Genomic DNA, 12387 nt, shown 5'->3' on the forward strand with positions numbered 1-12387 from the left:
TGAAACTACTTGTGCCAAAATAGGGAGCGCATGAGCCGAGGGTCTCATTGCTGAGCATTTACTTAGCCATGCTAAGGTATGATACATGAGCGCTGAGAACCATGAAGCGAGTGGCACCTCGTGGATTGGGCATATTCGATCAGGTTGGGATCGAACCCGTGCCGATCACACAGTGATTGAGATAGAATTAAGTCAGGATAGTTGGAACTCCCAAAGTATAAAGTGAAGTATTTTTTTTATAATAAAGAAAAAGAAATTTTAGAATATTCATAAACTGCTATTATGCAATTAATTTAGAATTATTCTTATAAGCTTTATGTTTTACATGCATTTAGAACCTTTGCGCGTAATGTAAATGTTATTAAAGTTTCGCCCCTATTGTTGAGATTCACTAAGTACAATGGATGGTACTGACGTTCTCTTTAGGGAACATACGTTAGTCTGCGGTACAACTTAGGAACCAATTTTGCAGGCAAGCAGGCTACGAGTTAGGACTCCTTCTCTTCTAGTGTTGTTGGTGAGCTCCGCTTTTGTTCGTGGAGTATTCATTTGAGTCATCTTTATTTAGTTATTTCTTTGTTTACTTAGAGAACTGGCCAGTAAATCTCATGTCTTGAGCAGTGCGTCAGTTTATCAGTAGATGCTTCATAGACATAGTTGTTTGGTTAAGATTCAGATGTTTTTGATAATAATTTAGTAGTAATTCAATAGTTACTACAAATAAAGTTTTGGAGTTGATTTGTTTAATATTTAAATTAATCAAAAGTATTTGGTTAGAGTATTGCCTTGTGTATATAAAGTTTGGAGTTATAATAGATTGGATAAGCAAAGATGGTTCGCTCGGTCATGTTTAGTGATCGAGTGTCAGTCCCGGCTTGTTCAGAAAATGGGTCGTGACAAACTTGGTATCAGAGCCTCAGGTTTATGGAGTCCTAGGGGTCTATGAAGCCGTGTTAGTAGAGTCTTGTTTATGTGTATGAAGTGCGCCATACTTTTAAATATGAGGCTACAAGCATTTAGGAAAAGTCTTTTTTTTTTCATACTTTAGATCGTGCAGTAAAGTCTACCTCTAAGAAATTATCTAATTTATTCGTTTCTCCAAAACTTGCAGAAATGGCTCGTACTCGCAACTCTGACACCGACACTCAAGATGCTGCTCAAGAAACTATCACTACTATTGTGGCTCAAGGTAGAACTAAGAAGGCTTTGACTCAAAAAAGGAGGGAAAAATCCACAAAGGGAGTCCAAGTACCCGGGGTTGAACAAGAAAAAGGGGTGGAGCATGATGATCCAGTACCTTAGGATCCAATACCTCCCCCAACAGCAGCTCCGGCTCAGGCAACTATATCTCCCGAGGTAGGTCAGATGTTTAATGTTGTCAACAGTGCTATGGAGATGTTTAAAGCCTTTATGGCCAACCAGAATGAGAGAAGAGATGAGATTCCACCTCAATCAAATAGACAGAACAATTTTGAGTCCTCAAGAGTGAATGAATTTTTGAAGTTGAGTCCTCCAGTGTTCCATGGTTCTATAGTTGATAAAGATCCGATGTTGTGGCTAGAGGGGTGTCAAGAAAGCCCTCCGAGTGATGAAAACATTTGATGATGGAGCTGTGGAGCTAGCTGCTTACCAGCTTAGAGATGTGGTCGGCGCTTGGTTTGAGATGTGGGAAAAGGAAAAAGATGAAGATGATGGTCCACCTACTTGGGAAGAATTTGAAGAGGCCTTCATGGCTAACTTTATCCCAGAAGAGGATAGGGAAGCTAAGGCTATAGAGTTCGAACAGCTCAAGCAAGGGAATAAAAGGGTGCAAGAGTACTACATGGAATTCATAAGGTTAGCTAAGCATGGTCCTCACATGGTTAAGACAGAAAAAGCAAAGATTCACAGGTTTGTTGGCGGTTTAGCTTACCACATTAAGGATACGACATCAACTGCAGCAGTAGGAATGTCAGCCTTCTCCTCTGTTGTGGGATTTGCCAAGCACTTAGAAAAAGACAAACAACAAAGGAGAGAAGAAAAAGAGCATAACAAGAAAGCCCGGATAGTGGGTAGGTTTAATGGTACATCCAGCGGAGGTGGAAGGGATTCCTCTAATAAGGAGTCATTAGCACCAGCTCAGCCCAGTCATCAGTCATGTGGTGTGTCTTTCTTCAGATGTACTCAGAGTTACAAAAATCAGCCTCACCAGAATCAGAATTTTAGGACATCATCCTCACATAGCCAGTGTCATGCTGAGCAACATTCACACCAACAAGGTCTTTGTGGAACATATAAGTGGCAACATTCAGGTCAGTGCAAGCTCGGGTTTTATGGTTGCTATCATTGTGGAGACATTGGTCATATAAAGGCTAACTGCCCAAAGTTGCAACGTAATTTCAGTGGTGGATCAACTCGTCCTTCTAGTTCCTCAGCTACTGCGGTTGCACCACCTCAGGCTTATGGTTCTCATAATCAGACCGGGCATGGAATATACAGAGGTGCAGACCGAGTTACTCAGGGAGGGGGACAACCCCGTTTGTTTGCTACACTTGATCGTCAGAGTGCAGATGCATCTGCAGAAGTTATTACAGGTATACTTTTAGTCTGCTCACATAATGCTTATGCCATAATGGATCCAGGTTCAACGTTTTCATATGTGAATCCATACTTTGTAATTAACCTCGAACTAGAACCTGAACAACTTAGTGAGTCATTCCTAGTATCTACTCCAGTTGGCGAGTTAGTGAAAGTCACCAGAGTCTATGGAGGTTGTATAGTTTCAGTCCAAGGTCGCAACACCAAAACCGATCTCATAGAGTTAGAAATGGTGGATTTTGATGTGATCATGGGTATGGATTGGTTGTCTTCCTGCTATGCCATGTTAGATTATCATGCCAAGATAGTCAGGTTCCAATTTCCAAATGAAGAAGTCTTAGAGTGGAAGGGTAGTTCAACATTGCTTGTAGGTAAGTTTATTTCTTACCTTAAGTCACAACGAATGATCGGTAAGGGGTGTCTCGCCTATTTGGCTCATATCATTAATCCAGAATCAGAACCACCAGCTCTTTAGTCAGTTCCAATTGTTAGAGAATTTCCATAAGTTTTCCCAGATAACCTTCCCGGACTTCCTCCCGAAAGAATCATAAACTTTGGCATTGATCTCATGCCAGACACTCAGCCCATATCTATACCTCCTTATAGGATGGCTCCAGCAGAACTTAATGAGTTGAGAGAACAATTGAAAGACCTTCTTGACAAGGGCTTCATTAGACCGAGTGTTTCACCCTGGGGTGCCCCAGTCCTGTTTGTCAAGAAGAAAGATGGGTCTCTCAGAATGTGTGTCAACTATCGGCAGTTGAATAAAGTTACCATTAAGAACAAGTATCCACTGTCAAGAATTGATGATTTATTTGATCAACTTCAGGGTGCAAAGTACTTTTTAAAAATAGACTTGAGGTCTGTGTACCATCATTTGAGAATCAGAAAAGAGGATATATCTAAAACAGGCTTTAGAACTCGCTACGGGCACTATGAATTTCTAGTGATGTCCTTTGGGTTGACAAATGCTCTAGCTGCATTCATGGACCTCATGAACAAAGTTTTCAAGCGATTCCTGGATACCTTTATTATTGTGTTTATAGACAATATTTTGGTGTATTCTAAGAGCAAGGAAGATCATGTAGAGCACCTCAGGATAGCCTTGCAGACCTTGAAGGAGAATGAGCTTTATGCCAAGTTTTCAAAATGTGAGTTCTGGTTATAGTCAGTGGCATTCTTATGTCACGTGGTATCTATCGAAGGAATAAAAGTAGACCCTCAGAAGATAGAAGCAGTCAAAAACTGGCTTAGGCCGACAACCCCAACCGAAATCAGGAGTTTCTTGGGGTTAGCTGGCTACAATAGAAGGTTTGTAGAGGGGTTTTCCTCACTTGCAAATCCATTAACTAAGTTGACTCGGAAAGCAGTTAAGTTCTAGTGGTCAGACACTTGTGAGCAGAGTTTTCAAGAGTTAAAGAAGAGGACCACTGCACATGTGTTAACCTTGACGATAGATTCGGGTGGGTTCACAGTGTATTGTGATGCCTCCAGAGTGGGCCTTGGTTGTGTTCTTATGCAAAATGGAAAAGTTATTGCTTATGCTTCCAGGCAGTTAAAGAATCATGAAAAGAACTACCCCACACACGACTTGGAGCATGCAACAGTGGTGTTTGCATTAAAAAGACACTACCTTTATGGCGAGCATTCTGAAGTGTTTACCGATCACAAAAGTCTCCAGTACATTTTCAAGCAAAAAGAACTAAATTTGAGAAAGAGAAGGTGGCTCGAGCTATAGAAAGATTATGACATCAATATCCTTTATCATCCGGGCAAAACTAATGTGGTAGCAGATGCACTTAGTAGGAAGTCAATGGGTGTCTTGGCCCATCTTGCAGTACAAAGGCGATCTTTGGGTCAAAAAATTCAAAAACTAGCAAATGATGGAATTAGATTGGATGAGACCGAAGAAGGATCTTACGCCTTAGAGCAATCCTCCCTTGTTGCACATGTTAAGGCTAAACAAGACGAAGATCCATACTTAGTGAAATTAAAAGGAGTCAGAAGCAAAGAAATCACTGTTTTCACTCTAGGAAGTGACAGAGTTTTGAAGTTGAATGATCGGTTATGTGTGCCTGATGTAGATGGTCTTAGGAAGGCCATAATGGATGAAGCTCACAGTTCGAGGTACTCTATCCACCCAGGTGCTACCAAAATGTACCTAGATTTGAAAGAGTTATATTGGTGGAAAGGCATGAAGAAACAAGTAGCAGATCATATGGCTAAATGTTTAAATTGCCAGAAAGTCAAAGCCGAGCATCGGAGGTCTGGTGGCCTAGCTCAAGATATAGAGATACCACAATGGAAGTGGGAGATTATTAATATGAATTTCATAGTAGGTCTACCTCGCATGTACCGTAAACATGATTCAATTTAGGTTATTGTAGACCGACTGACAAAGTCTGCGCATTTCCTACTAGTAAAGACGACAGATTCCGCAGAGTAGTATGCACAGTTGTACCATAAAGAAATAGTCCGATTGCATGGTACTCCAATTTCAATCATAGCTGACAGAGGCCCTCAGTTCACGACGCATTTTTGGCAGGCATTTCAGAAAAGATTAGGTACCAAGGTCAATTTAAGCACCGCTTTTCATCCACAGATCGATGGCCAGGCAGAAAGGACCATTCAGACTCTCGAAGATATGTTGTGTGTGTGTGTTATAGATTTTGGAGGTAATTGGGATGATCCCTTGCCACTTATAGAATTTGCTTACAACAACAGCTATCATGCCAACATTGGTATGGTTCCTTATGAAGCGTTGTATGGGCGGAGATGTAGGTCTCCAGTGGGTTGGTTTGAACCAGCAGAGGTGTCGTTGATTGGTCCAGAGTTTATTTGTGAGGCCTTGGAAAAAGTTCAGCTAATTAGAGAAAGACTTAAAACGGCTCAAAGTTGTCAAAAGTCTTATTTTGACAAGAGGCATCGTGAGTTAGAGTTCATGGTTGATGATAAGGTGTTTTTGAAAGTTTCACCAATGAAAGGAGTTATGAGGTTTGGTAAGAAAGGGAAACTTAGCCCTAAATTTATCGGACCTTATGAAATTCTAGAAAAGAAAGGAAACGTGGTTTATAAGCTAGCGCTGCCCGTTGAGTTGTCCTCTGTTCATCCTGTCTTTCATGTGTCTATGCTTAGAAAGTACATTCATGATGAGTCGCATATAATACCTGCTGATACCACATAAATTAAAGAAGGTTTGACTTATGAAGAGGTACCTATAGAAATTCTCGATAGACAAGTAAGAAAGTTGAGAACAAAAGATATAGCATAGGTAAAAGTTTTGTGGAGTAATCATGATTCAAAAGAAGCTACGTGGGAGGTCGAGGAAGATATGAGAAAGAAATATCCATATTTATTTGAGGAAAAAGGTATGTGAACCTTAGTTTGGGTTGACATTTATACTTCATTTATTAAATACAAGTTAGCAAGTGTTTCTGTCCTTCCTAGATTATACTTAGTTTGTAGTAATTTAGTTTATGCCGTAGTATATTTAATTCATTGAAGTTATTTACTTGTGCTAAAGTTGTTGTTCTTTAGATTCTTGTTAATTATTGTGGTACCTCCTTGCCGGAGTGTGAGTAATTAATTTATGAGCTGCGTATGGTGCCTATGAATGGTCTGTTATGGTATATTTGGTTGTTGTTGATGTAGTTGTAGTATTTGTGACAGGGATATTTTTTGGATAGTCCAATTTACAAGGGAAACTCTGCCGAAATTTTTGAAAATTTAGGGAGTTAGCCAAAATTTTGAGTCCCTTGGAAGAATGAGTAGTGCTAAGAAAATTTAAGAAGTTCAAGGACCTAAGTGATGATTGTTAGCTTAAGAATAAGGCCCTAGCAACATTCGAGGACGGATGTTTTTAAGGGGGAAATATTGTAACACTCCTCAAATTTATAAAAGTTTCGAGACACGCTAACTATAGAACTAAATTATTACTATTTTATTATTTTTATCTTGCCTAGAGTGAAATATATATATAATTGGATATAAAATTAGGAAAATATTAATAGTTTTAATATTGTTAATTATTAAAAGTGGGTATCATTAAATACTAGTTAAGTCAAAAAAAAAAGGGAAAATAAATAATTGTAAAAAAAAACGTGAGCCTTAAGCCCATAAAGGGCTCTTGGCAGTAAAGGCGTGAAAGCCTTAGCCAAAAGACAAGGGCTGTGAAAAGGTTTAAACAAAAGTAGATTCTCAAAACAGAACACTTCACGTTCTATTACTAACGCAGAGGCAGCCACGAAATTGCACCCAAAGTTCTAAGGTTCTTTACAAATCACTAATTCTTGAACTCATGTATGTAAAAATTCCCTATGGTCAATTACCCTACAGTAGTAATAGGTAAGAATTGAATAGTTAATTCCCTTATTCCTCTATATCAGCAATAAATTTCATGTTTAGGTGTAAAACTTTGAAATTAATTAAAATGCACTGGTTTGTAGAATCAATTGTTTGACGGGTATAAATTGGACTGGGTTCTACGTATTAGCTCAAGGAGTATTGAGGTGAGTTGATATAACCCTTTACTAAAGTGGTTTAACTCACAAAAGCACGCAAAGAAGGTGTTTGATGAATTGCATAAAAGAGTTAATATATACTTAATTGGAGTAGTGAGTACCTATTAACTTAGAATTGTTCTAGCAAAAGTTTAGATGATTTATTATGATATATGTGCATAAATTTTCAGATCTTTGTGTGATTCTTATATGCTATTTTCAAATTGAAAATTTATGAAGAAGCAAGAATCTTAGAAATACTTTTACATGTTTATTTCATTCTTATGTTATGCTTTACATTTAAAGATACCAGCATGAGCATGTACATGAGGTTCTATAAAGAAAAGATTTAGACTTGAAAAGTCACAAGAAGAAGTTGTACAAAGAAAAGATTTTTGGGAGTATCCTTTATTCTGAGAAGGGGTCATCGTCCAGGCCGAGGGTCCTGACCAAGGCGTTGACTTCCTGAAACTACTTGTGCCAAAGTAGGGAGCGCATGAGCCGAGGGTCTCGTTGCTGAGCATTTACTTAGCCATGCTAAGGTATGATACATGTGCGCTGAGAACCATGAAGCGAGTGGCACCTCGTGGATTGGGCCTATTCGATCAAGTTGGGATCGAACGGTGACTGAGACAGAATTAAGTCAGGATAGTTGGAACTCCCAAAGTATAAAGTGAAGTATTTTTTTTATAAGAAAGAAAAAGAAAAGAATTTCTTTTATAATATTCATAAACTGCTATTTTGCAATTATTTTAGAATTATTCTTATAAGTTTTATGTTTTACATGCATTTAGAACCTTTGAGTGTAATGTAAATGTTATTAAAGTTTCGCCCCCTGTTGTTGAGATTCACTGAGTATAATGGATGGTACTGACGTTCTCTTTTGGGAACCTACGTTGGTCTGTGGTACAACGTAGGAACCGGTTTTGCAGGCGAGCAGGCTACGGGTTAGGACTTCCTTCTCTTCCAGTGTTATTGGTGAGCTCCGCTTTTGTTCGTGGAGTGTTCATTTGAGTCATCTTTATTTAGTTATTTCTTTGTTTACTTAGAGAACTGGCCAGAAAATCTCATGTCCTGAACAGTGCGTCAGTTTATCAGTAGAGACTTCATAGACATAGTCGTTTGGTTAAGATTCAGATGTTTTTGATAATAACTTAGCAATAATTCAGTAGTTACTACGAATAAAGTTTTGGAGTTGATTTGTTTAAATATTTAAATTAATCAAAAGTATTTGGTTAGAGTATTACCTTGTGCATATAAAGTTTGGAGTTATAATAGATTGGATAAGTAAAGATGGTTCGCTCGGTCATGTTTAGTGATCGAGTGCCGGTCCCGGCTTATTCAGAAAATGGGTCGTGAAAATAGTAGTTAGAATCTGTAGATGGACTTGTGCAGCAGGGCACCTTGATAAGGCATCATTTGTTATGTTGTCCTTCTCCTTTTTATAAAGTATAGTGTAGTCATACTGCATTAGCTTGGCCAATCATTTATGTTGGCTAGGAGTTGAAATCCTTTGTTCTAATAAGTATTTGAGGCTCTGATGGTCTGTCTTGATGACAAAATGCCTCCCAATTAGGTAAGTCCTCTATTTGTCAATGGCAGTTACAATGGCCAGCATCTCATTTTCATAAACTGATAATTGTTGATGTTTTGGACTCAAAGCTTTGCCCATGTAAGCCAAGGGATGTTTAGCCTGCGTTAACACTGCCCCAATACCCACCCCACATGCATCAGTCTCAATCGCAAACTCAAGAGAGAAATCTGGCAATGCTAGTACAAGGGCATTGCTCATAGCTTGTTTTAATTTCTAGAAAGCTTTAGCAACTTCTTCTGACCAACCAAACTTATCTTTCTTTAGGCCTGGCCAATATTCCATCGCTCTTGACAAACCTCCTATAATAACCAGTTAGCCCTAAGAACCCCTGAGTTCCTTAAGGTTTTGTGGAGTAGGACAGTCCCTCGTTACTTGTACCTTGTCAGGATCAATAGTCACTCCCTGCTATTAATGTGACCCAAATACTCCACCTCAGGTTTTCCAAAAGAACACTTACTGAGCTTCACAAATAGGTTGTGTTCTTGTAGGACATCAAAGGCTTTTTGTAGATGAACTAAGTGTTCAGACCATGAGGGACTATAAATGAGAACATCATCAAAGAATACTAAGATGAACTTCCTTAGATAGGGCTAAAAAATCTTATTCATGAGGCTTTGAAAGGTTGAGGGAGCATTAGTGAGGCCAAATGGCATTACTACAAACTCATAATAGCCATTATGGGATCTAAAAGCTGTCTTCTCAATATCCCTATCATCCATCCTAATTTCATGATAGCCTAATCTAAGATTCAATTTTGAAAAATATTTTGGTCCCCCTAATTCATCTAGCAGTTTTTCTATCACTGGAATAGGGAACATATCTTTCACTATACAGCCATTTAGCTTTCTATAATCAATTCAAAGCCTCCATGTACTATCTTTCTTTTTAACTATGATAATATGAGAAAAGAATGTGCTTACACTAGGTCTGATGACACCAGATTCCAGCATCTCAGCAATCATCTTCTCAGTTTGATCCTTTTGACTGGCAGGGTATCTGTATGGCCTCACATTGGTGAGTGAGACTCCTTCCTTCAAAATAATATTGCGGTCATGAGATAGATGGGGTGGTAGGACTATTGGGGTCCCAAAAAGGGGTGCATACTATTGGAGTAGCTTCTGCAGATCCTCTGAGAACTGCACTTCTTGAGAATTTGATGTTACCTTTGTTTCTTGCACTGAATTTACTTCTTGAGAGGGTTGAATAAACACCATCGACATCATGTGAATTTGATTAGGCTTGTTAAGTACTTTTGACATTCGAACATCAGCTACTACTTTGAAAACCCCAGGTTGACTACCTCTCAAGGAACTTTCCTTCCTCTAATCTGGAACTCCATTTTCAACTGCTTGAAGTTCTACCTTATATCTTCTAAAGTGATGAGATAATACCACATCAGCTCCTCCCAAGGGAATAACCAACATATCAGCTTTGAAATTCACTCATTGCATCTTCCAAATGACCCTTGCAGTCATCACAAAACTGTGAACCTTGCTGCCATCTGCTATAGATATAGAGAAGGAGGGAAGGGTTGGAGCCTACAACACAACTTATTGGCTACTGCTAGGTCCATGAAATTATGCGTGGACCCTGAATCGATTAGAACATGAACCATTTTCCTTTTAACAGCCCCCTTTACTCTCATTGTCCTGTACTCACTAGTTCCGTCACGGGCATGAACAGAAACTTGAGGATTTAAGGTTGATTTCTCAGAGTTCTCATTATCCTCTAACTCATCTTCCCAAAGAGACTCCTCTATTTCCTCACCCAATTCTAAGATAAACAATTGCTTCCTTCGACTACACTTGTGCTCTGGTGTATACTTTTCATCGCACCAGTAACAAAGGCCATTTGCTCTCTTATCATCCATCTCCTTAGTCGACAACCTCCTTGATCCTTGAAATACTGGTTTACTGTCAATCTTATTGAATTTTCTAGGCCCTGAAGTCATGTTGCCTTCACGCCTTTGATTAAAATTGGGCCTTCTAGAACTTGACCCCCACGTACTGCTAGGTGTAGTCAGTATTGATCTCGAATTTCTCACCAATGCTTGGATGTGACCATGTTGTAATTTTAAAGATTATTCTGCCAATCTTGCTTGGCTATAAGCTTTCATTAATGTTCTTGGTCTCAACATCCTTACGTGGACCTCGATCTCAGGTTTTAAATTGGCTAAAAAGATGCTGATGGAGTGCTCTTCCGTAGTTTTACTTGGTTCAGTAATTCATCGAATTTGTCAAGAAATTCTTGAACGCTCCCATTCTGTTTGAAGGCCACCAAGTCAGCCATAGGATCTGCATGTTCAACCAAATCTCAAATACACTGCCCTAACATAATCTTCCCAATTTGGGAATCTCCTCATTCTGGGCTTCATATACATATTGTGCTATTAAAAGGCATTGCCTTCCATGTTAATAGAAACATTTGAACCTTATTTTCCTCCAAAATATGCTCATAATCAAAAAATTGCTCTTCCTTATACAACCAATCATTAATATCTTCCCCATTAAGTTTGGGAAAATCGAACCTTTGATATCGACCCGCGGGATTAGGGTTTTGACCTCGAACGTGATTTTCCCCATTTTCAGCTACTTTTGGAGCTGCTTGGACTGTCGGAACTCCGTTGTTAGTTGTCATAGCAATTAATATCTGTTTAATTTCCCCAAACGCATCATATTGAATACGCACTTATTTGCGTAACTCCTCCATCAAGCGCCTCACCTCTACTTTTCTGGTGTTAGCTTCTAGCATGGTTTCCGGCCAAGAATCGTCTCGCTCTGATACCAATGTTACGTTCTCACTGAAGAACACAATTAGTGAAGTCCTAAAGGATTGGGATAATGAACAATCCTTGAACAGATGTGCACAATCGAACTGAGGAATAAGAATTGAAGAAGAAGAATATGATTTATTGATAGAATACACAATTTCCCAGAGGTAATTACATTCAATGCCCACTTCCTGTATTTAACCTTTTATCCCCTTCTCTAACGAGTGTTAACTGATTAACAAGTTGAGTCATAACGACTTCAACAACTATAACCAACTATCAGATACTTGTTATAGTGAAAAGACTAATATGCCCTTAGACTAATACTCCTAGAGGTATAGCTCATAACACTCACTTTCATATTTGTTGTTGTTAAAGCACTATGTGAATAAAGTTTTCCGTAGCGATTGCTAATAGTCGCCACTAAAGGTCATGCTAGTTAGCGATCTAATAAAGTTTAGGGACGACTTTTGGTGGCGACCACTACAGTCGCCAGCAAATGTATTACTACATATGACGCATTTTTTGTAATTGCAACCACAGTTTTAGTGACGGTTTCTTATCGCGACACATTAGTCGCCACCAAAAAAACTGCTATATATGTCACCCCTATAAAGGCGAGCAAAGTTTTAGGGACGACTCTTTGGTCGCCACCACATGTCGCCCCTTGTAGTGGCGACAAAAGTTTTAGTGACGACTATTTTTGGTGACCGTTTTGTCGCCAACAAAAGTACTGCTATATATGTCACCCTTTGTCGTGGCGACCAAAGATTTAGTGACGACTATTTTTGGCGCCCTTTATAGTGGCGACCAAAGTTTTAGTGACGACCATTTTTGGCGACTTTTGTCGCCAGTAAAAGCACAGCTAATATATCGTCCTTATGTAGTGGCGACCAAAGTGTTTAGTGACGACTTTCGTGACAATTTATACAAAAGTTACTGCTATA

General features: G+C 39.0%; 1 protein-coding gene across 1 annotated transcript; it reads left to right on the forward strand.

Moving 5' to 3' along the window:
* The first annotated feature begins 1113 nt into the window (after nt 1-1113).
* Nucleotides 1114-3745, forward strand: LOC138869740 (uncharacterized). Its single transcript, XM_070147395.1, has 4 exons — nt 1114-1293; nt 1562-2948; nt 3093-3322; nt 3407-3745. Exons 1-4 carry the CDS (start codon nt 1114-1116, stop codon nt 3743-3745), a joined length of 2136 nt encoding a protein of 711 aa, XP_070003496.1.
* The last annotated feature ends 8642 nt before the right edge of the window (nt 3746-12387 follow it).

Source organism: Nicotiana sylvestris, chromosome 5 (assembly GCF_000393655.2).
Source record: "Nicotiana sylvestris chromosome 5, ASM39365v2, whole genome shotgun sequence".
Classification (NCBI taxonomy): domain Eukaryota; kingdom Viridiplantae; phylum Streptophyta; class Magnoliopsida; order Solanales; family Solanaceae; genus Nicotiana; species Nicotiana sylvestris.

Excerpts from the sequence above, each read along its gene's own strand:
- LOC138869740 (XM_070147395.1), top strand. The coding sequence starts at position 1,114 with ATGGCTCGTACTCGCAACTCTGACACCGACACTCAAGATGCTGCTCAA. Across the intron at positions 1,294-1,561 it reads GGGTGGAGCATGATGATCCA|AGGGGTGTCAAGAAAGCCCT; the intron begins GTACCTTAGGAT and ends TGTTGTGGCTAG. Across the intron at positions 2,949-3,092 it reads TAGTTCAACATTGCTTGTAG|ATAACCTTCCCGGACTTCCT; the intron begins GTAAGTTTATTT and ends AAGTTTTCCCAG.